The sequence below is a fragment of the Diuraphis noxia genome, unplaced genomic scaffold (genome assembly GCF_037042655.1).
Source record: "Diuraphis noxia isolate RWA-SAM2 unplaced genomic scaffold, SU_Dnox_SAM2 contig0001, whole genome shotgun sequence".
Taxonomy (NCBI): Eukaryota; Metazoa; Arthropoda; class Insecta; order Hemiptera; family Aphididae; genus Diuraphis; species Diuraphis noxia.
In genome coordinates this window covers 55837001-55860511 of record NW_028301711.1, presented here as the reverse complement: position 1 = coordinate 55860511, position 23511 = coordinate 55837001, and the positions used below count along the sequence as shown (strand labels likewise).

The following is a 23511-nucleotide window of genomic DNA, read 5'->3' as shown; positions in this document are numbered from 1 at the left end:
TATTTTACCCTCACGGCGTTGCAGGCCTGTCATTATAACGCATACATCATATTATTATAAGTCCGTAACCATTTATTTCTTACATTTGGAAATAAAAAAAACCCTTAAGTATCCATCATAAAAACAACTTATGAATATAAGAATGATATTACTTCTTAAGGCAATACGGTTCAAAAATCATATTTTGTCGACTGTGGACGTGACAACAAATTTAAAGTTATACACACAGTGTAAATACTTTATGGGAGGAGGGGAGTTTTGTATCTTTTTTACAAAACATGTTATATTTTATGTAAAACTAAATACTGAACATATTTACTAAAATGTTAATTTTACAAAATGCATTCATTTTGAGAATTTGAGGAGATAAAACATACGAAAAACTATTGTAATTATTATTTTTTTATTTCTGTGGAATTTTATAAGTATTTTATTTTTACTGATATCTAAATATAATGTACAGAATGTATCTTATGTCATTGAACGCTAAGTTTTTTTCAGTGCTTATGGATCGATAATATAGAATTTATTACAAAAAAAAAATAAGTATTTTCTCATTTTTAACTGGTAATTTTTTTTTATCTCAATTTAAAAATATTAAAGCACACAGTTTTAATGACAAAAAAATTAACTATATTTTTTGAAATATTATAGTAGTATAATTTAATTGTGATTATACAATAATAGCACTTATTATATTATTATATGTTGTACTAAAAATGATGATCTATGTTTGTTAAATATTGTGTAAGCATTTATCACATGATTGAATATTTTTTTTTTTTTATGGAGTGCCATTATAAACTATCGATTTATGTTTGTATAAAAGTACCTACTTATGTGATTTTGAATTAAAGAATTGTTTACCTAGCTCTATAAAATGGAATCTAAATAAATTGTTTAAATTCAAAGTGTAACTAAATTTTTAATTTTAGAGACTTATAGATAGTTAGATAGTGAACCAAAATTGATAATTGACTATTAATATATTCAGGAAAATAATCACTACAAGAATACACTAAAAAATATTTGTCCCTCTTTGAAAAAACAAAAGCAACTATTCTATTAGTATAACTGCGTACCTTAAGATTTTGAAATTTTTATAAAATATGTCAGTTAAAAATAAATAAAATTGCCTTTTTGTTTGTATAATTCCATATTATTGCTCCATAATCATTAAAAAAACCATGCATAAAACGCATTAAGATACTTATCCCCTATCAAATACACCTAGTTAATAATACAATATTATTTGATTATGGCATATTTTATTTTTGAATTTCTAATTTTTGCTGACAACATTCAGAAAATAATTATACTATAACTTAAGTGAGAGCTACAGAGATATTTGTTGTCTTCGTCTTACAAGTGTGTGACATAGCGAATTTACGCTTAGCAGATCACGTTTAGCTCCGTTAGGTTAAAAATTAGAGTAAATTGACCTATTATGGAACTTGATGGTAAGATAATTATCTGTGTTTATATGTGGGTTTTTTACGATAGTTAGTTAGATACCAAGTTATGTATGTATAAAAATGAATTTATTAAAAATGTTCAGAATTTACTTAAAAATTAATTTATCGTAAAACCCACAAGCAAACACAGATAATATTCTTAACATCAAGTTTTATTATAAGTCAATTTACTCTAATTTTTAAACTAGCGAAGCTAAACCTGATCTGCTAAGCGTAAATTTGCTATGTCACGCATTGAGACGACATGCGTGTAGCGTCCTCTTAAATCTTTTTGCTATGACTTAATTGATCATGTTATATATTTGTTAGTACAAAGCATCATCTATTATATTGTACAGATTTTTTTTTAACTATCAATATTTTTTGTTTGAAACATAAATTTATATCTATTGAGAAATATGCATCTATAATAAATAATCACTCATACATAATATTTACGGTATATATTTTTATTTATTATGGCGATATTATTGTTGACACAGTGATAGTAATAAAAATGTATGCAAAATTTCCCATTCACTACATTACTATATTGACGTTATCACGTTATAATGAATAGAATCATTGGTTTGATACGTTGAATTTTATTTTACTCAATGATTTTTAGTATAATAATTGTTATCCAGGGGATAATAAACTCTTAAGTATATTAAAATTGTGTAGTGATATGAAGATAATATTGTTTTTGTGTATTATTAAGATTTAAACTATTATTTTTTTTTTTAGATTCTGAACGAAGTGAGGGATGTATTGATTTTTTTGCAATGATTTTTTTTTTTTTTTTTAATTTTTTTTGTGTGTCATGACGTTTTGGAGTAATACTTTGATTTCTGACTTCAGACCCTCATTGAACAGAAAAATTCAGCTTCTTGATACTTTGAAAGGGTCAAAAAGTAAAAAAATGTACAGTAAGTTTATATTTAAATATTGAATGCCTATAAAATTTATATTTAATTTATTTTAGATCATATGGTCATAGACTCTTTGTCCTATTTTGTGCTAATTGATTAGTTATTATCTCATATTCGTTCAGAACCATTCTTCATATAAAATGATACTTGTCATTGCATTCAAATTTAACACATCCATTATAGTGAACTACTCATCATCACTATTATAAATAAAGTGATACCTATGAATTTCCACTTATTTTTGAAATGTAGTCGTTCCTTAAAAAAAGTTAATGTCAACATGACAAGTTTGGTTTCATACTCTACCCATGTTGAGATGAAAGTTTTTTTACTTTTATTTTTATTTTTGAAAAGCTCTTTTTCTTAAGAAAAAAAATGAATTGAAATATATTTGTTCAGAGATTTGAGAACCATTGGTTTTCATTGACCATTATTCTGAGTTTGGATGCTGGATGCTGTTTCTTAGAAACCTTCTTGGAACCTTTTTATAGGCAGTTTTATTTATTTTGTTATGTCATTGTAAATGATTAGAAAGTAATGTTCACAGAATGTTAACCGTTGAGGGACTCATTCTATCCACACTGAATGTGTCCATTGCAAATGCTATTAGTACATCAGTTAATATTTTTAGAATTTAAAAACTCTAAAATGTATACTTTTGAGAATCTTTACCATCATACCCAGTTATTCTGGTTAGTTATTCTGTATGAATATGAAATTTAATTTTGATGAATTCTCCATTCTTCATCTAAATTTTCAAAATATACTTTAATTGTTATTACACCTCATTTTTTATGGAAACCATATCATTATATTATTTACGACTGCTCTCTATTTTTTAATAACTTTTGCTATTGTGTTTACTGTTTAGTAATATAGCAGCGTAATTAGAGTGCATGGCAATAATATATTATATATATTTAAAGAATTTTAATGTGATATTTTTCCAGACTATGTAGGAATGTGAAAAGTATTCCATAAGTATCTTTTGTTCCTACTAAACCTTCTCTGTTAAGTTCATTAGAGATTCTAATTTATACTGTTGGTAACAATATAACATTTGAAAGTCCTTTTTTTTAGAGTCTTAACACCATACAAGGATTTAAGATCGTGTATAACCTTGTTTTTTTATATTTTTGTTCTGTTATAATATTTTGATTATTTTGATTGGTACGTATGCTTATGTAGTAAGAGACTAAAAGATGCACCTTTAGTTGCTCTAAAATAATTTTTTTCTGTTTTTTGTTTTTTGATCAATCTTCATCTGGTCTCTCGATTATTTTTTTGGTGCAGTTAAGTTTTATTGTAATATTTAAATGCTTTATATTCAATTTTAATACCATTATTGGTTTTGTCATTAATTCAGAGAACTCTTGATTTGTGATCGATTGTTATTGTTTAAAAGGGTTTTCCTAAGATTGAGGTTATTATATTTGTATAGTTTCAACTATTTCATGTATGTCATGATTTAATACAAATTAATGGTAATTGTAATTTTATTCCAAATTAGATTCTTAAGGTCTTGGTTTTGGATGTTTATTTCAAGTCTATTTTTTATTTTTAAGAACTCGTTACGTTTCTATTGGATTTATTTAAAGTGAGATTTTGTTAATATTTAAATATTATAATTAAATCAATACAATTCAAGCTCTTGACACATCACATTAATTGAGGGCTCTTATTTTACTTTCTCAAATGTCAACAAAATGGGATGGAGATATCTATGAATATTTACTCAATGTTTCTTTATAAGATATATACCTACATTATAATGTTTAAGCACACAACTTTTTAATATAAATCTTATATCATTGTTATATATTTGATACGTTACACATACATAATATATATTACAATACAAAAATAAAAGATAATCTTAAAAAATGTTCATCTTTCGGTGTATAATAAGATAGCATCTATATTTGTCGATCAAATATTACTATATTAGACAACGTATCTAAATAATATAACTACAACTATCAGGTATTATAATGTATCGTGATTCAAACCTTAGATATTTTAATCACTTGATTGTGTATTAACGTTATTAAAATTTACTTCAATTGACAAAAGTACGAAGTCATGTAATTATCTGGACCTAATACTATAATCGAAGATAAAATATAGTATATGCCTTGCAATGAATTAATATCCCACAAATTTGTTACAACAAACCATTCATTAGCCTCAAAAGGTTGAAAATGGTTCATATAATATGAGACTCAGAAGAAAAAAAAGTAGGTGAATTACGTTTTGTGCAATTGTGCAAAATTATCGAAAATTACATAAAACAAATATAATATGGCATGTATATAATATTTGATTATTTATTAATAATATATTATTATATCAAGTATTCAATCAATTCATTTTTAATAAATTAATATCTTATTTAGTTGGTATCTTATAACTTTATTTTTATTATATATTTGTTGTATTACATAAATTTACTGGAATTAGACTAAGATAATATGATATCTACAATTTTCTGTTTTTCAATTATATTATAAAATATCAGTGAAACAGTGTAAATATAGGTTCATCTTTTTGGAAGTCGTTCACAGACAAATTGACAGCTACATGTATATACATGCTTATTTAATGAAATATAACATTTAATTGTGAACATTTAAAAATCAAAGTGTATAAAATTTGAATACTTTCATTTTTTATGTTCCAGAAAAAAAAATAACCATAAAATATGTTTTTATATACATAATTGCATGAGTCAATCATCTAAAACTGTGCACTAAACAACAATTTTTTTGTCATGTCGTTAGTAGTATTGCATACTTGCAAATTATTTTGAAATCTATTCTAGAACAGTTGATATTTTAACATCAACTGAAAAAACAATGTTTTCTAAATATCCTTGGTAACCAGTTGTTCGATCATTTTGTCCAAAATTGATTACCGCCGGTCTTGGACATGGATATGATAAGTGACCGCGCTTGGTCACTCGCGTTGTTGGCAGCACTGACGTGTCCGTCGCCCTAGCCCGGGCAACGACGCATACACCGCCGCCCACGGTCGTCGCTGTTGTTTACGTTTGTTATGACAAATTGTTCCGTTCGCCGTAGCGTATTGTTCACGTGCTCTCGTGTTAACGGCCATCTTGTCACCAAAAGTGTGCTCGCACCACAAGATTATTGTTCTTTTTGGTATTGCTATTTCAGCATATTATAAATCCGATCGATTTATCCGTCAACCTCATCGAGCTCCCGATCGAAACCGTTATCTAACGTGCAAGTGTCGATACGATGTTGATCCGCGTGTGACACGTTCCGGTACTCCCCGTTACTCACGTATCCTAGAAGTCTTCAGTTCCGAGATATAACCGCTCCGCCTTCAATCGACGATTCACCAGCAGTTCAGCAAGTAACTGGCAATTCCACCCGACATTGAGTTTTCCCTCAGAGCGGTGTTCCCCGCCCTCTTATTTTGCTCGTTAATATTGTTAATATTGTTAATATTGTTAATATCGTTAATATTGTCCTCATATGAGGGCGTGGGTTCGAATCCCACTTCTGAGGTTGTAGGGGTTATCAACAAATAACATAAGTAAATTACGACCAATCACAGGCCGTGATTAATAAAACACCAACTTAGAAACAACTTACAACGAGGAGGATGATATCAATGGATAAGGGAGGAAAAACCTATCAAGAGATGTCACCAAATACACCAGAAGAGAAGAAGACCACGACCAAACAAAGATAGAAGGGGCAGGACAGACAGAAAAAGAGAAAGGGGAAAAAGAAGGATGAAAACACAAACCAACAAGGTCAAAGGTGACATCATCGGGTAGGGGATAAAAATACTTATCACTACTTTCGACCTAATCGGAGCAAGGGAAGGGAGATTACCACCGGAAAAGCAAACACTGACAAAACGCCGGCTGAACCGACCGAACGGATAGTTTACTATTCGGTACGGTAATGTGTTTATATACTGGATTCTGCTAAGCCAATTAGAGGCCCAGGAACACCGAAGCCGCTCAAACCCAGCATGCCGCCGACCGCGGCACGCAGCAGACAGCGCTCACCAGTCTTACGCTGACGACGACGAAATCACCAGGCCTACTACCCGTGACGATAAATTACCTATCCAGCATATCACACGGCGTTTCTTTCCCGGATTACACCTCTCACGGCCAATTGGCCACTAAATTTTGGGTGGCTACTAGTCGCGTCCCGCGGTAAAAATTTCTTCCGAATTGCGGCCCGAGTTTTTTTGGGATGCATACGAATTGCGGCCCGAGTTTTTTTTAGTTACATATGAATTGTCCCGGAATTTAAAATTAAATTAATTATTTGTATGTAATTATATTGTATTATGTTATAATATGCATGCATTTATGCGTTGATTTTCATTCAAATATGCAAAAATATGTAAACAAAAATGCATGTTAATTAAATTTATTTAGTTTAAAAATGACAAATATATATAATTCATTAAATGAGTAATATGGACAAAAAAATGTATTAAATATCTATTTGAAATAATTGATGTATACCTAATGTAGTTATTTAGCTATAAAGTAGGATGTTGCACTTTGAACATTCACTCATCCAAATAAAAGGCCATTGACAAAAATAAATTAAAATAAATTTAGTATATTTTTATAATATTTCAAAGTTACCTGAAGAGTTACAGTTGACTACTAAAGACTTAAATTTTCAGTAAATATATTCTTAAATCTAGAAAAACTTCGTTCTACATACGTTGAAGATATCAGGACGTACTTATAAAGTATACCAAGTCACTGCATGATAGGTCTTTCGGTTAAAATCAAATTATCTAGAATTGAAAAAACCCGGGCCGAAACTCGTCTGTACCCAAAATAAACTCGGGCCGCAATTCGGATTAGACATTTTTTCGTAGATATTTTCGGGATGCAACTAGTATGCAGCCAAAATATTAATATTTAGTTAACGTCCTTGTAGTGTAATCACGGTCGACAGTATCCAGCGACTGACTATCTTACCAGTGAGACATTATAAGTCCCCCGACCAGAGAGCAGACCTCAGAGTAAGGCGTTCACCAACTATCACAAGACCTGAGAAGCTCATTAACCACCGGCCCGGAAAAATATGGATCACTACCCAACAGCGAGAATCTACAAGGCCCGGAAGGACTGCCGGCCGAGCGGACTCGAGGAATTTTGAGACGGCACTTAATCAAGTTGACCGAACCAGATTCGATTCGTCACCGGGGTACCGCTTAATCAAGCTTGTAACGGCGATGGTCAATCCCCACACCCATATTTGTACACGCTACATGATACGTCCCACAAATTGTAACTAGAGTCCGGCCTCGTCCCGACTAACCCCAAGCACCACCGATTGTTCTGGCTCACTTTTATAAATCTTGTCAGAATCAACCGACATTTTACTCGTCCCTATTATTACATATGTAAATACTTATATTTTTTAAGCCAGAATATAGGAACGTGATTACCAATAAATAACGTGTGTTCAAATCATTTCACGATCCAGAACGTCGATCCCGACTCTCCGTTTCAAAATGAATCTTGTTATACCAAGTGATTATACCTTCGATCGGGAATATCAAGTGCTAATAATTGACAGTCACCACTTAAATTTTTTAAGAGTAATTGGTTATGTAATGATTATACCAAAGATTTAGTTTAATTGACATGTCTGGTTTTTAATTAACGTGCAAAAATATTCAAAAGCCAAGTTTCATTGTGTATTTATATATGCAATATATCCACTGTGCTAAACAACAAATTAAATCAACTAAATCAAACCTTAATAGGTGTAATGATTAAGAGAATTTAGAAATAGAAGTCAGAAACAGTGTAATTTAAATTTGAATGGGCATCCACTTGTGGCGTTTAGAATATGGCACTAGTAAATTTTGGTTTAACTGTATCTTAGTTCACGTGTCACTATATTTGAGTAAAATTCGATTCAAATGTAATTAGCTTATGTGTAAGTTAGACCTGATTGAGAGTAATATGCCCACAAAGCATTAGATATCCACTAATCATGGATTGGACATGTCACTCAGTGTATTTTGGTTAGGTACACTGATTGAATACAAAATATACATTTAGATAATATAATATAAAATTGTATTTACTTAATAAATTATAAAATAAAATTAAGCTTTTACAGTTACATCAATTTCCATACGTATAAGTTTTTGTTAAGATTTATAATGGAGAAAATATGATCACACGGCGTTCTAGATAGGCATTTTAGCTACACCGCAGTCATAGGTTCTTTTTCGGTTTGTTATAATAAATATTTTTTTAAGCTTAACTCTTCAAAATTTGATTTGAAAGATAAAATAATAAAATAGTTTTTTAATCCTAGATTAAATTACAAAAACAAACAAACAATTTGAATAAAAATAATAAAAATAATTTCTTGTATTTATATTTTAGATACCTACTTTATGTGTATAATATTATTATATTAAACGTGCATATACGTACCCACACACGAATTGAACCAAAACACTCGTTGCCATCCCATGCAGTCATAGAACTTAGAAGGAGATGTATCTTTACAAGCGCAGTTAGTCCTTAACATCGTCCCCAGTATGCCAAGAATGGACTCACGACACGTGGACGGTGATCCCGCACATCTGTTGGTCGTTTGGTCCACTGAACATGTTTGCTCAAAAGCTTCAAGTCGAGACCTGCATGAAATAATATTGGTTAAAAATATATTTACATATAAACAAGAATATCAACCAATAAATTATTTTATACTGATTATAATGTCAATTATTTTATACATTGTAGCAATAGGTACATAATTTAGTTATCTATTATATTAAACAATTTCCAAGATTAATTTAATAATAAAATGAAAAATATGATTTGACTAACTTAATATATTATTAAAGTCTTAACTGATCATCAATTATAAGTACCTAGTGTAGGCATTTCTGTATTTAGTTATGGATTTATCACTTATCTAGATATCTAATGATATTTGCTTTTAAATTTCAGAGTATCCTTCTTATTAAATAACAATATAAGTATAAGTATACAAGATAACAGTTGCAACATATATGTTTACAATAGTCAATTCGGTTTTCACTTTTGTTACGAATATCTAGCAATTATTGTTTTAATGAATATGTAATAATAATAATATTTTATTACTATTTTTATTTATTTTTCCATTATAAATTATTATAAATTACTTTATTTCTTTGAAAACAAATGGTAGTTAACGGTATCTATACGATATTGTAATCGACCAGCTGCAAGAATTTTTTTTTAATTATGATAAATATGTATAAAAATTATGAAATTAGACATATTTTAGATTTTGCTTATAGTAATGAATTAATTGATAACGAAATGTCGAGTTTTGTGTATGTGTGTCTTTCATTACATTAAAAAAAATAAAAATAATTTAAACTTTTTGTCTGAGGATGGTTTCCAGTGGTAAATTTTGTTTGGCGGGTAATTTGTGTATTTCAATTTCTCACGTAATTTCTAACTGAACCAAAAATAATGGAATAAAGGGAATACTTAAAAACACAATTTTTTAACAAAATAGATTTTGTACATTTGTTATAAGTAATTCAATATTTATACTCGCGTTATCTGGTATACATTAAAAAAAAATATTTTAGGGTCTTTTGTAGCTATTTTAAGACTTTTGGAGTTATTATTCAAAACTAATTTCCACTTATTTGAGATTTTAACAAATGTTGTGAAAAATTGTGTTGTTTAATATAATGTTTTTATTTATCTTGAAGTAGGTAATTAAAGAAATATTATTATATCTCGGAAACAGCTGACCTGAACTTTAAAAATAATATAACTGTAAAAGACAGTGAAACGTTTAAAATATGTGACATGGTCAAGATATTATATGACACACTTTATTATATTCTATAAATTTATATAGTATTAAGATAATTCGGCATAAGTGTTTGAATACATTATGTGTTGTTAATGCAGTAAAACACTTGGGTAAAAAATATTACTAAAAATAATTTTTCCTTAGTAAAATAATTGGTATCTGGTCCAAATATGCTTTATCAGTAAATTGGCATCCATAATATACATTTGTATATGAAACAATCAAACAAGCAATGCATGTTGCATTCAAATCAACCCGAACCCATTTTTGCACATAAAATGACGTTAAATTCGAAGATTAGTCTTAATACTAATAAACAAATAATATGGGTGTTTTATTATAGGCCATATTTGGAAGATTGAGTAAATTTTGGTTTTCAATTTTTTAATGATTTATGATGAACTATGACAGATAAAAATATATCGCTCTTGTAAAATACACATATGAGTTAATAATTATTTTATAATATAACTGAGAAAATTTAATTATACCCTTTATAGGTACGAATTGTTGTTGTAACCTGTAAATATAACAATATTTATTTTATTTCAAGACACTAGTAATTTGTTTCTATTCCTATTTTTATCTTTTAATGAACAAAGTATATTCATAAAATACCATAAAAACTTATCAATATCTTTCACAATATTATTATGTACAAATATAGTTATCAAAAAAAAATTCTAGCTTGACTCCTGTCCAGATATAGAGATCATTAATGTCCATAGATATCTATAACAACAATGTTGAACACACTATTTAACGAATTCCAAAGAAAAAAAAAATGTATCAACTCAATATTTTAATTTTTAAATTAAGTTTTTTTAAACTATGAAACTAGATACTAAATAGTAATGATAAATAAATATTTAAAGGTAAAAATATAGTACATATAAGACAAATAATTTCTTCTAGATAAAATAATAAGTAGGTATTAGGCGTTATTAAATTTTAAGCAATATAAGTTTTGGTTTTTTTTTCAACTTTTGTATTGACAATTTTTAAATCATTTTCAAAATTGTCTTATAGTATATTATATACGTAGGTACGTGATCCTTTTTCTTTACTGAAAACGAAGGTACATAAAATATTTAAATGAACTCATTTCTAATTTGTTCGAAACGGGTTTTTAATCCACTCTAGACGTATCATGACGCCAATTATCGATAAAACAATATATACACGAATTGCGCATGGGCAGACAAATTTATATTATAAATATTATATTATCGCATATAGTTTGAATATAAACTCTCACAATAACTTTCAGAAATCGTTTGCCATCAACAGAAATAACGTGGTGCATGATACATTCAGAAAAAAACAAAGTATGCTGAATATATTTTTTTTTGTAATAAAACTCACTCGATGTTCGAAAATATTTTTTTTTTATTACTTCAAAACCTTAAAACATAATATTTGAAAATAAAAAATGCGTTTTTACTATTCTTGTTAGTTACATTTTATGCTTCTATTTATCTCATTATTTCATATGCCCAGTAAGTATAATTTTATTATGGATGTCAAGAGGTCAATGTATGAAAGTCTGTTAAATTAACTGTGGGTAGTTAATTTAGTAAGGAGTAGCGTGAGGATTTTAAAGTCATCATATAGTTATTGTTTTTTACTGAGTGCAGACGTTTTAATTCTGATAAAAAACTAGCAAGTAACACAATATAATAATATACGTTAAAACAGGGATGGCCAAACCAAATGATCTTGCGGGCCACATAATATAGGATTGCAAAAAAAAAAAAAAAAAGTCATCAGCCAAAATATTAATATAGGTGATCACATATATTTAATTTATATAAAAGTATTTATTACAAAAAAAATTGGAGTAAACATTACTATTTAGTGAGATATTTGTTTCTAAACTCGTTCACTAGGCTTTTTTATTTTAAAAATACAATTTGCTATAAGCTAGTGTCTACTCGTATATATTTTTATCAGATTAGATTAGAATTATTAGTGTTTATATAACTTTTTTTTGTAAATACATATTTGATAAATGTCGCGGGCCGCAAAACTTTCCAAGGCAGGCCGCGGGTTGACCATCCCTGCGTTAAAATATATTCATGTTTACATATTTTCACTTAGTTTGAAGTAAATGCATATTTTAAAATATTAGCACGTATTACTTTGTAAATATTTCATATTTTTATTTTAAACTATTTACCGATCTATGTAGGTACAATAATATGTGTGGAAATACTATATACTTTGTCGTAGTACTGTTAAAAATAAGGAAAAGGTAAAGATTTTCGAGATAGACATATCGGTTATATGGTCTAGTATTAATTAAAGTGATAAGTTGTTCGTGTTTAGATTCAGTAGTTTTATTTTTTATGTACTTAATTATAGTTTTAAAATTATTATTAAACAAGACATTTTTTTTTTTTAATTTCATGTTTAGACATGATATTATTTAATATTATATTTTGTGTTCATATTTTATTTGTAAGCCAAAAAGACAATAATGATGTATATATATATATATATATAAAGAAAATATTGTAATTTGTAAATGAAATCATAAATAAATTTATATAAATATTCAAATAAATGAGTTGTGAATTTCGTTACAATCTTGATTCAATACGTCAATATTTCAATATAAAATATTATCTATCAATGGTAGGTATAAATATATTATAGAGCCATATAGGTGAAAGTATTCTTCTTACCGGCAATTCGATTTCGCACGACAGCTCTCAGCTAAGAAATGACACGGCACCTTTGCCGGGCCATCCGCACGCTGTGCACATTCCGGATGCAGCATCTCTTGAGCTATTAAACATTTGTCTTTGTTGACTCCAGATTTTCTGTATGGAAAAAAAACCACAATAATCATGTTATATTTTGGAAAAACATATTTTATAAGTACCTTTTTTGAATCCAATGTTAATAATTTTACTTTTACTTTTTAATATGAAACTATAGGTGTAAAAATATTAGCCATATTTTACAATATACATATTTTAATATAATGTAGTATGCCACACTTTTTTAGAAATTCTGGACATGGTAGACTATGTAGCATTTAAATAATCCCTGATTGTTTATAATTATAATTAATTACACATTTGAGAAATGGTTTATTCGTTTATTTTTTATAATTTTTATTTTTATTCTTACTAATTTTTTACAAATTGATAAAATGCTTAAACCAAAGTCATCTGCAATTATCCTACAATACTATTACACCTGATGGAATATACTAACGCCGGGTTTTAGTTAAAAACATATTTTCTTATTTAAATTCAATATAAATATATTGTAAATACCTATATGACACAATTTCTAAATTTTAAAATTGTCTTAAAGATTTTCTATTAAGTTAATGTGCAGCTGGCTTGGGAAATTATTGCTCAATAAATATTAGAATATATTAATTATGATAAATGATAATATTTCCCTTCCCAGAATTAAAACAAAGTATTAATAATTTAATTATACATTTATACACTAAATAAATATAATTATATACCTAATTGTTGTAATATTTTTTTTTTTTTTTTTACTAAGAAAAACGAATATTTACTATAATATATTTAATCAAACACAATAAATAATTTTATATACATTTGCAACGCTTGAAGACTTGGATAAAAATGAGCTTAGTAACTCTACTTCAATTTGTTATTATAATACTACGTTGAAGTCTGAGATGTATAATGTCTGTTTTATATTGTAAAAGAATTATCCAACATGACAATAGATCGAATTTGGATGGTTTATTTTAATGGAAAAATTATTGTTAAAACATCATGTATTGATGTATATTATTATTATTGTAAGCTATAACTACAAATACAATACGGTGAAAGGGTAGAACGAAAACTCGATGAATATAAAAGTACACACATACACAGACATACACACATACTTTCATTTATATAAAACATAATTACCTATATTTTATACCTAGTTATAACAATTCCTTGCATACCTATACTAAACATATAATATGTATGTATGACATAAATTAAGGCCCAAATGATATTTGTTTGATTTTAGGTTTTTTTTTTCAGAGGCTTGTTACATTTTACTTTTTTAAATGTTGTTATAGTATTAATCGATTTTTTTTTTCTTTACTGCAAAACTTTAACGAGAGAATGTGTACATTTGAACACAGTGGAGAAGGTATTACATGAGTACATGACTAATCACTGTCATTACTGGTACTTTCTTTACAAGCGTTTAGAAACAGCACTTCTGAACAATCTGAGCAGCTCTCTTATTACATAATGAGCCATGATCACGGTCATAAATTGATCAATACATTTTATATGGTTAATTACGTCACATTTTTAATTGATAAATGATTGTAACACATAGTGTTTCATTGACAGTGTAATCATTATTATATTACAATTATTATAATATTATACAACAATACATTATACCGTAATACGACATAAACCATTGAATATTTTATTAACTACGACCATGGCGTGTTAATAATATCAAACTTTACCTTACCACGTGATTCGTAGAATTTATACAAAACACATACCTAGTATTAAAATATAATTATGTATGTATTCTAGCTTATCACATAGTACACATCACATTATACTGATTCATTTTCGATTGCGCGAAATACATAGGATTGCACTTTTAGTAATACACTGCCAGTCTTGTATTAATCTGCATCACTGACCCATATGAGTTCATAATACAAGTACCAAATCACATTATAAAAATATCTATACGAGCACACCAATTTTACTTACAGATTATATTATAATTTATTATAACATTAAAATGTGTCATTAAAGTGACATCTTGCAAGCATAAAAACGTTAACATAAGTCAATTAGGTACATTTAAATTTTGAATACTCATACTTAATAGTATATACTATAGTATGAAATTAGAGAAAAAAATAATAAAACGCATATTACGATAATTACATGGGATCATTTTAAAACATTATTTATAAACAAGTAAATAAATAAGTTACGATAATTTAAAAAAAAACAAAATATAGTAATTTTGTAATTGAATATCACGAAAATCATGTGGTTCTAAACCAATTATCAGAATGCCCATTATATCATACATATATTTTTTATTTTAATAGTTTTTTAGAAAAATTGCAATAAACTCTATCAAAAAGTGACAGTGACACAGTTTTTCGTAAATATCTGTATTAATGAGTTTTATAAATTATTTCATTATTATTACCTATAGAATAACTCAACTCATTAATGACATAGAACATCCTATAACTTATAAGTGGGCGTAGTTAGATTAAAAACTCTAGAGCCAAAACTCTATGCCTTTCAAAAAATTCCTAAATTTTTCTTAGCTTTTTTAGGGGGGGGATTTAAAACTAAATAAGTAATCGCTTCTGAGCTTAGAGAGGCTATACATACATACCTAAATACATAATCCAAGTATAAATAATAAAAGTAGCCAGTGGTACTCACTTGCACAGACAAAACGCGATTTCTATTGCGTATGAATGCATAGATTCGTTGCGATAAAAGTTTTGCAACGACTCCATGCAGTTGGCTCTTTTGCACTGTCTGTGATTGCAGTTCCGAATTATTGACGCTACCATTTCCTGGCAGTGTGAGTGTTTGTTACAGGTTTCCAACGCCTCATGGCATGTACTTTGGAAGTTCAATATTGAGTTATCGATTGGTGTTGATTTCGAACCTATGTATATAAGACAAAAATAAATATCAATAAAATATAATAATAATATATACGCGAGGCTGTATACAGTATACTCCAATACGAAAGAGGGTAGGATACTATAAATTATATAATAACTTGGTGATTTTATAGATTTTAGATCGTCAATATACAAAATTAATATTTCCCGATCAATATATCTGTATTACCTATCGTTACCGATTAATATTTTACAATAGACTTGAAAACAAAAATGTGTAATGTTAGTTATGTTGTAACAGTCGATCATTAATTATTAAAATAAGGTAAGAGCATTTTTTAAAACCATAAAGAATCGAAAAGTCATTTGTTTATGATTTAAGTTTATTTTCTTACAATAATTAAATAAGTATGATTCCAAATTCAAGTCACCTATATTTTTCAAAAGGCTCTCACTTCCTTAGCATTAGTGGTAGATGGATTAGATAAATAGACATACATATTTTAGTTTTAATACCAACATTTTAATTTAAAACATGGTAAAAAGACACAAGTTCGGAAACCTAAATTGTAATTTTCATTATAAACAACAAAATATAATATGCAAACAGGACATTGCACGCGAATACAGATACTTAACTTATTTTTAAGCATTGATATTTCCTGCATAAAATGTTAAATTTATTTTGTACGATACGCTTGTGTGAATTGTATAATAAAATGAAGGGACATCACTCATCACTTTCTAAGAATACATTATGCATTACTTTAAAATTATCGATGAAAATTTTAAGAAAATATACTATTACAAGCGATTTAAAATATGTAAAATTAGTATTTCAAATAAAGTTGCCCAGGAAGGTATTTTAAAATATACTTGTTGGAAATATTACACTCAGTTACAAATGAAAAAAATGAAATGTGTGTTTCCCATAATTTATCGATCAGTGTAAAATGCAGTCATAAGAAAAATGAAAAATAATGTATTTTAATTGGTGACTGTTTTTGTCTATGAAAACTCGTACAAGTGAGACACAGAGTTTTTAATGCACCTTTAGGTTATAGCTAGCAGAATCGTTCTGATTTTTCACCAGATACCATCAAGTATCTGATCTTTGTAAAACGTATGATTAAATTATTGCTATAAAAAATAATCACAAATCTATAAATTCAGTAGTTGACTACTCCAGTGGACATTACAATACAACACAACAATTTTCCCTTAAAAAATGTTACATCAAATAAATTACCCCAATCCCCATGGTAACTAGAGCTTGCCAAAATTATATCAAAAATTCCAAAAAAGTATGTCCTCATCCCCTAAATTTAATAAAATAAAATACATCATAATAAATACATTTATTATTAAATGCAACATCTGGTTTATATAATCTGCGATGTATATGTATTTGTACTAACTAAAAACCGTTAGTCATATACACGCGTGGTTTATTTAGCGATAGTAAACATTTCATTTTGAAACGAAAAACTTCGAATGACTGAGAGCTGAGCGTGACTAATTAGTATAATACCCAAACGGTAAATTGACAGAAAATATTTGTATTATGACATTGTGCTTAATATCATTGTGATTGCAGCAATTAGATATATTATTTTTAGTTTTACAGTATTAACCATACAATGTAAGATATTTTTATAGTTTTAGATTCTAGTTTGTTCTACAATTTATTAAGGTTTTTAATTTTTTATCAAATAATAAAAATATATAATATATTATTTAATTAAAAAAAAAAGTAAAATAATTTTATTATAAAATAGACAATGAAATTAGAACGATTAACATCCCGAAAATGTCAAAAATTAAAATCAAATTGTCTGAATTATTATGCTTAATAATATGCACAATCTTGAAGGTTAGGAGTATGGATAAAAAATCTATAAAAATGTATAAGAAGGAGTACTTTTTGTGGATTTTCCAAGAATATTATATATTATATTATATTTTATTTAACACATCTTAATTAATTAATATCGTGGTGCTTTAGTTTTACTTGTCATAATAAAAGCCTTTTATTAAAAGGCAAGGTTTCGATGTTATTATATTATTGTTTGTAACAATAAATGCACACCAACCAAGAATAGGCGCTTGAGAGATCTTAGATTCTCAAGAAAAGCTCACATCTAACTCAAAAACTCAAAAGTCGAAATATCATCCTTTAGTGAACACTGATGAAAACAATATTAAATGTCTAAAATCTAAATCATCACATAAAAAGGTATAAACATGTGTAATGTTCCAGTGTTGAAAACTTTATAAAAAAACTATAAATAATTATGATAAAAGAATGTTTAGAGATGTAACTCTGTCACTTGATATGAGACACACTCTTAAGTCTTAAAGCTTTTTACTCATGACTTTGCTTCGATATTATACAATTTTTCAATATGGTTGAACAACCACCGTCACTCCCACACTTCATAATATATTATTAACGGAATACCATATTTGATTTTAAAGTGTACCTAAAGTGTACTATAAATTGAATTATACGTGTATTATTAACTCAAGAAGACGTCGGATGCGTGAGGGTAAATAGTGTAAAAATCCAATTTGTGCGAAATACATCGCATTATATATATTATTTATAATTGAAAGGTTAAACTTTTATCAAAGGTGGATATGTATATTTGTGATGTAGAGTCTCAATGTTTCCTAAACAGATTGTTAGACTTAATTTGTGAATATTTTTACATTTTTGATTCAGACATTCAATTAAATTTGACACTGATAATTTTAAATTATAAGTTGGAACAGTTACCTTAAGATTTATTCTCTTTAATATAAATACTAAAACATAATATATAATTATATATTTTCGTAGGTTTATATGTTTGTAGTTACTATAATTTATAATGTGTACTTATTATGTATAATATCTAGTATATAAATATTTAAATAATATTTTTAACTATAGAAAAATAGTGCTTAAATATATAGATAATTTCGTTAAATTAGCTACGTAATTTGGTAAGATAATCAGGAAAATGATCTTGATATTGGACTTGCAACCTACTAAGAAGTGTGTGTGTTATAAGTTTTACAATAAGTGTATTAAAATGTTTGTTTTAAAACAGACAATAATCTTGTTCTAACAATTTCTATACAAAATAATAATTTAATGAAATATAATATGAAATAAAATTATTTTTTAATATTTGTACGCAGTTAAAATTCATAAAATATATTAAATAGGTAAACGTTTTTTTTTTTTTTTGTAGAAACCTAATATCGATCAAAACACTGCGTTTACTGTTTTTAACTAACATTTAGTTACAAGTAGTATTATATTATTATGCTTCATAGTTTACAATATAATACACTGAAATCAATTATTTAAATTATAATTTACATTTATTTGACTATTTAAACATAATTGTTACATTATTTCAAAGTGAGGATTTATTTTGAAGCATTAATATTGTTGGTCACATAATGTGGCATATGCTTCAACTCATAAATTATTATTTATTTAACATGATTTAATTTAATATCAATTTGCGGAATGTAAAATAAGTATCAAAATGCTATATACTCTTAGAATTTATTGTAAAGTTCTTATTATTATAATGTTGTATACTTATCATACATATTATCTATAAAATTCAAATAAATTAGAATTCTTTAGAAACATTTCCAACATTTTTACTCCCCAAAATTTTAAAATGTAAATATAAAGTGAAATTACAAAGGTTTATATTTAAACAAATCGGATGAAATATATTTTAGTTCAACAATTAAAAATGAAAAACAAAGCGATAGTCCCCTCTCAAACTCTCTCTTCAAGATGCTTACATGGCTTTACTAACTGGTAATTATTTAGATTATTTAGATTAAAAAAGAATTATTATTGTTCGATATTTTACTAATTTATTTTCCTGGCTGATCCAAGGATCAAAATAAAATATAAGTTATGTTTATATTACATAAGTGAACGTGTTTCACTCTTAAGATACAGATATCATAAAGATTTTGAAATGTATTTAAAATACGCATTTGAGGATGAATACAATGATTAGTATTTGAGTATAGATAAAAATACTTTAAAAACGTATTTTAAATACCTACTTTAATTGACAGAATGAATTTTAATGTAATACGTTATTGTATAGAGCATTTTATGCTGTATTATTTGGTGTAAAACTATCAAAATATTATACATTTGATTTTTTTTTGTCGAAATATTAGAATTAAAATTATGCGATTAAAATTAAAACTTCGACGAAAAGTATTAAAAAATCAGTACCTATCTGATCTTAAATAGAGATACTTTGAAAAAGTATTTAAAATATTTTGTTCGAGTTGGTACTTTACAACACTGCTGTGATGTTCCAATAAAAAAATATATAGGATTCTCCTCAGAAACTATCATACAATATATAATCGAAACCATTAAAAGTATATTTCTATTCTGAACCAATATTTAAGATTGTGAACATTATAATGCATACATTTGAAAACCGGGGATAATGGTGTAATAAAACAAAATAGTGGTTTTAGTTGTATTAACTTGTTTTATTTAAACATATAATATGTATAATTTTTATTACATTTTTTCTTTTACATATTTCTTTACTCATTACTGAGTTTACATTAATAATAATACAAGACATACAAACAAAAAGATTCAATACGGGGCAATAACTCACAGAACATGATGATGAGGTACGTCCCGCCAGATTTACAGCGGGTGTAGAGGGGGTGTGACCTGGCGTTATTCGGTACACGGTATTGCTACGCGTATTACGGCATAACCCGTGATCCACGTACAAAGGGGTTGAGCACCACTTACAATAGCTGACAAGCTCCTCAATATAGTATGATACGCGTTTTACGGCGTAGCCCGTGGAAGCGTTGAGTGACTGGTGGGTACGTTCTTCAATAATATATCCTGGTCCGTGACTCGTCAGCGGCATCGTGGGCTTAACAGCAGAACGGTAGCGGCTGGTTGGCGGTATCTGGCACACAGATACACGAGGTTTTTACTGATCAGGACAGTGTGCTATAACTTTTAATTCGTAGCTTGGTGAACAGTTTGTGAACCCAGATCTCGACCGTGTCGCAAGACTTTTGACAGGGAAAATGCGGATGTCGATGGTGATGATGGTGTCTTGGTTATATGCATATCACTGGTTCACTTGGCAAACGTGTGGGACACCGGGATATGCATGTTTTTTGTTTTTTTTTGTTATTTCCTTGAAGTCCACCGGGACGTGTGTACCCTTTATATTAACTGGTACTTGTTTCTATAATATATGAAAAAGTATGTTTTTTACCCTAACGCTTGCATAGCGGCCTTAACTTAACACTTTTGATGTAATGTAGTGAGTGTACGCCCTCTTTTGTCCGCTCTTGCGGTCTGACGACCTGCAGTCTATAGCTGTCGGCGGACGAAAAGACTATTGACAGAATATTACATTCTGTCTCATTACAATGGTTAATAGCTGATAACATGGTGTAATGAAAATATTTATAAAAATGTTCCATTTATACTTAATTTCATAAAAATACATTCATCACTCATCTCAGTCTTCTCAAAATCTAAAATTTTGATCGATTCTTATTATAATTCACCATCACAACTTTAGTTGATAAGAAAGTCAAACTTGGAGCTCATCATTTGGAATTATCATCCATGTTTTAACAAAAAAGAAAAATACAAAATGTCCGTCGATTTACTTACGTATAGTTACGAAATCAGTGGTCATATGTTATTTTAATTCAAAATCATATGAGATACAGTCGACAGTCGACACTAGTCGAAAACTGTAAAAAAGACTACAAAAAGTTCTGTTTTAAAAATAACCGTTAATTGCTAATGCGAAGGGGAATATTTTTTAATCGTACTTAATAAATTGAACTTCAACTTTATGCGGACCTAGGATGAAAGGGTTCTAAATCCTTTTTTATTCAATGCCAACTTTTTTGTTACACTAAATAAATTATATGTATATAATATATTTATAAAAATATTCCAAAGATGCATATTTCAAGCTTAAAATGGTTTTAATTGGTGTGTTAATAAAGTACAAAAGTATAACAGACGAAAAGGTTTTAAGTCATAAAATATCACTAATTATACCAAGTTTCACACAGAAATGGATAAAACCTTTTCAAGTTGATTATATATTGTTTCGATTATTGGAATACAAATTATACCCTACCACCTAGAACTTCCTAATAAGATAAAAATGTTAATTTTGTTAATGTTGATTCTACTATAGTTTGTATTTTCTTTAGCTACCGTAAAATTGTTATATATTTAAAGGTACGTAAGAAAATCTTGTATTTCATATCATAAATAAATATTTAATACAAATGTATTCATTGTTAATTATAAAAATATATTGAAAAAAGTAATTAATTTTCCTTAACTACCTCGATAACAACAGATAATAAATTATTTACATTTGAATTCTGAAGTAGATATTTTTATTTTTTGTGACTCGTAAAAAAAAATGTCCTTAGAAGATTTTAGCTCTTATCTCAAATCCAAAATGATACTATATACATTGTAATCGCTTTGTTTTATAAGGTTTCTTATTTTATTGATATAAACCCCCATCTAAGACAGTGTAGGTATGTCCTTAGCTTATGAATATTAATTAATAATAACATTCCATAATGGAATTTCAACATTTTATATCATTTAATGCATAGTACGGAGCGTTCTGTATAGTAACCATGGAATTACATTTTGAGACAATTGAAAACTCAAATCATTTCAATAGTATAAACGTATTATGTTATATGAGATGTATCTATATATATCTCAAATAATTATATTCTTGTTGTGTATTGTGATATAGGTCATATAGCGAACGTTTGATTGGTACAACGTGGTGTATTATAATGTAGGATTACCTAACTTACATGCTATTTTCTTGAGCGTTAGCCATATTCTATGTAGGTACCTATATAACAATATTGAATATATCTATAGTTGGTAGGAGGGTACCATGCATTATTATTGTCTTGCAGTGTATAGTAGTGTGAACAAAACCCCTTCAGCATGATATGCCGTGTTAACGCTGTAAGTACAGGTATACATTATTATATTATATTGTAATATAATTAAGACAAAGACGATAAATTAATGCATTCGAGTTGTTTTGACTTTAAAGTTTGTAGAAACGACCGAGATTCGTATGAATTGAAATAAATGCAATTGTATGACTATTTTACATTCAATATTGTATAATAATAATAATTTAATACAATATAGGAAAACATTGCTCGAAAATAACATCATAAAAATAGGTATTATTGTTATGAACACAAGCAAGCTTCTCACTAGCATTTGATTTGTGTATTGAAGGGTAGGCAAGTTGCACACTGCACATGTACGCGTACACTATATCTTGCTGTGGTTTTAGTTTTGTGTAATGTCAAAGGTTACTTCACCAGATGTATATTATTATTATACGGTGGTGCGTTCGAATAGGTTTAGGTCAACATTAAAATAATATTATATACTATTATAATTTATAACTGATTCTCGATCCACCGCGGTCGTTCCAGCACCTTAATTTATGAGCATGAAATGTGTAAATAGAGACGTACATAATAATATAATAGGTATTAATGATAAATGTAATATTATAAACAGAAGTATTTTTAAA

At 27.7% G+C, this 23511-nt stretch overlaps 1 protein-coding gene across 1 annotated transcript in view; it reads right to left on the bottom strand.

The window, feature by feature from the left end:
* The window catches only part of Gfrl (Glial cell line-derived neurotrophic family receptor-like), a 175944-nt gene that overhangs the window by 29871 nt on the left and 122562 nt on the right, over positions 1-23511 (bottom strand). The window contains exons 6-8 of the mRNA XM_089215832.1: positions 15681-15912; positions 12930-13067; positions 8853-9058 (exon numbers count right to left, since the gene is read on the bottom strand). Coding sequence (XP_089071958.1) covers positions 8853-9058; positions 12930-13067; positions 15681-15912 — 576 coding nt within the window. The remainder of the gene's footprint in view (positions 1-8852; positions 9059-12929; positions 13068-15680; positions 15913-23511) is intronic.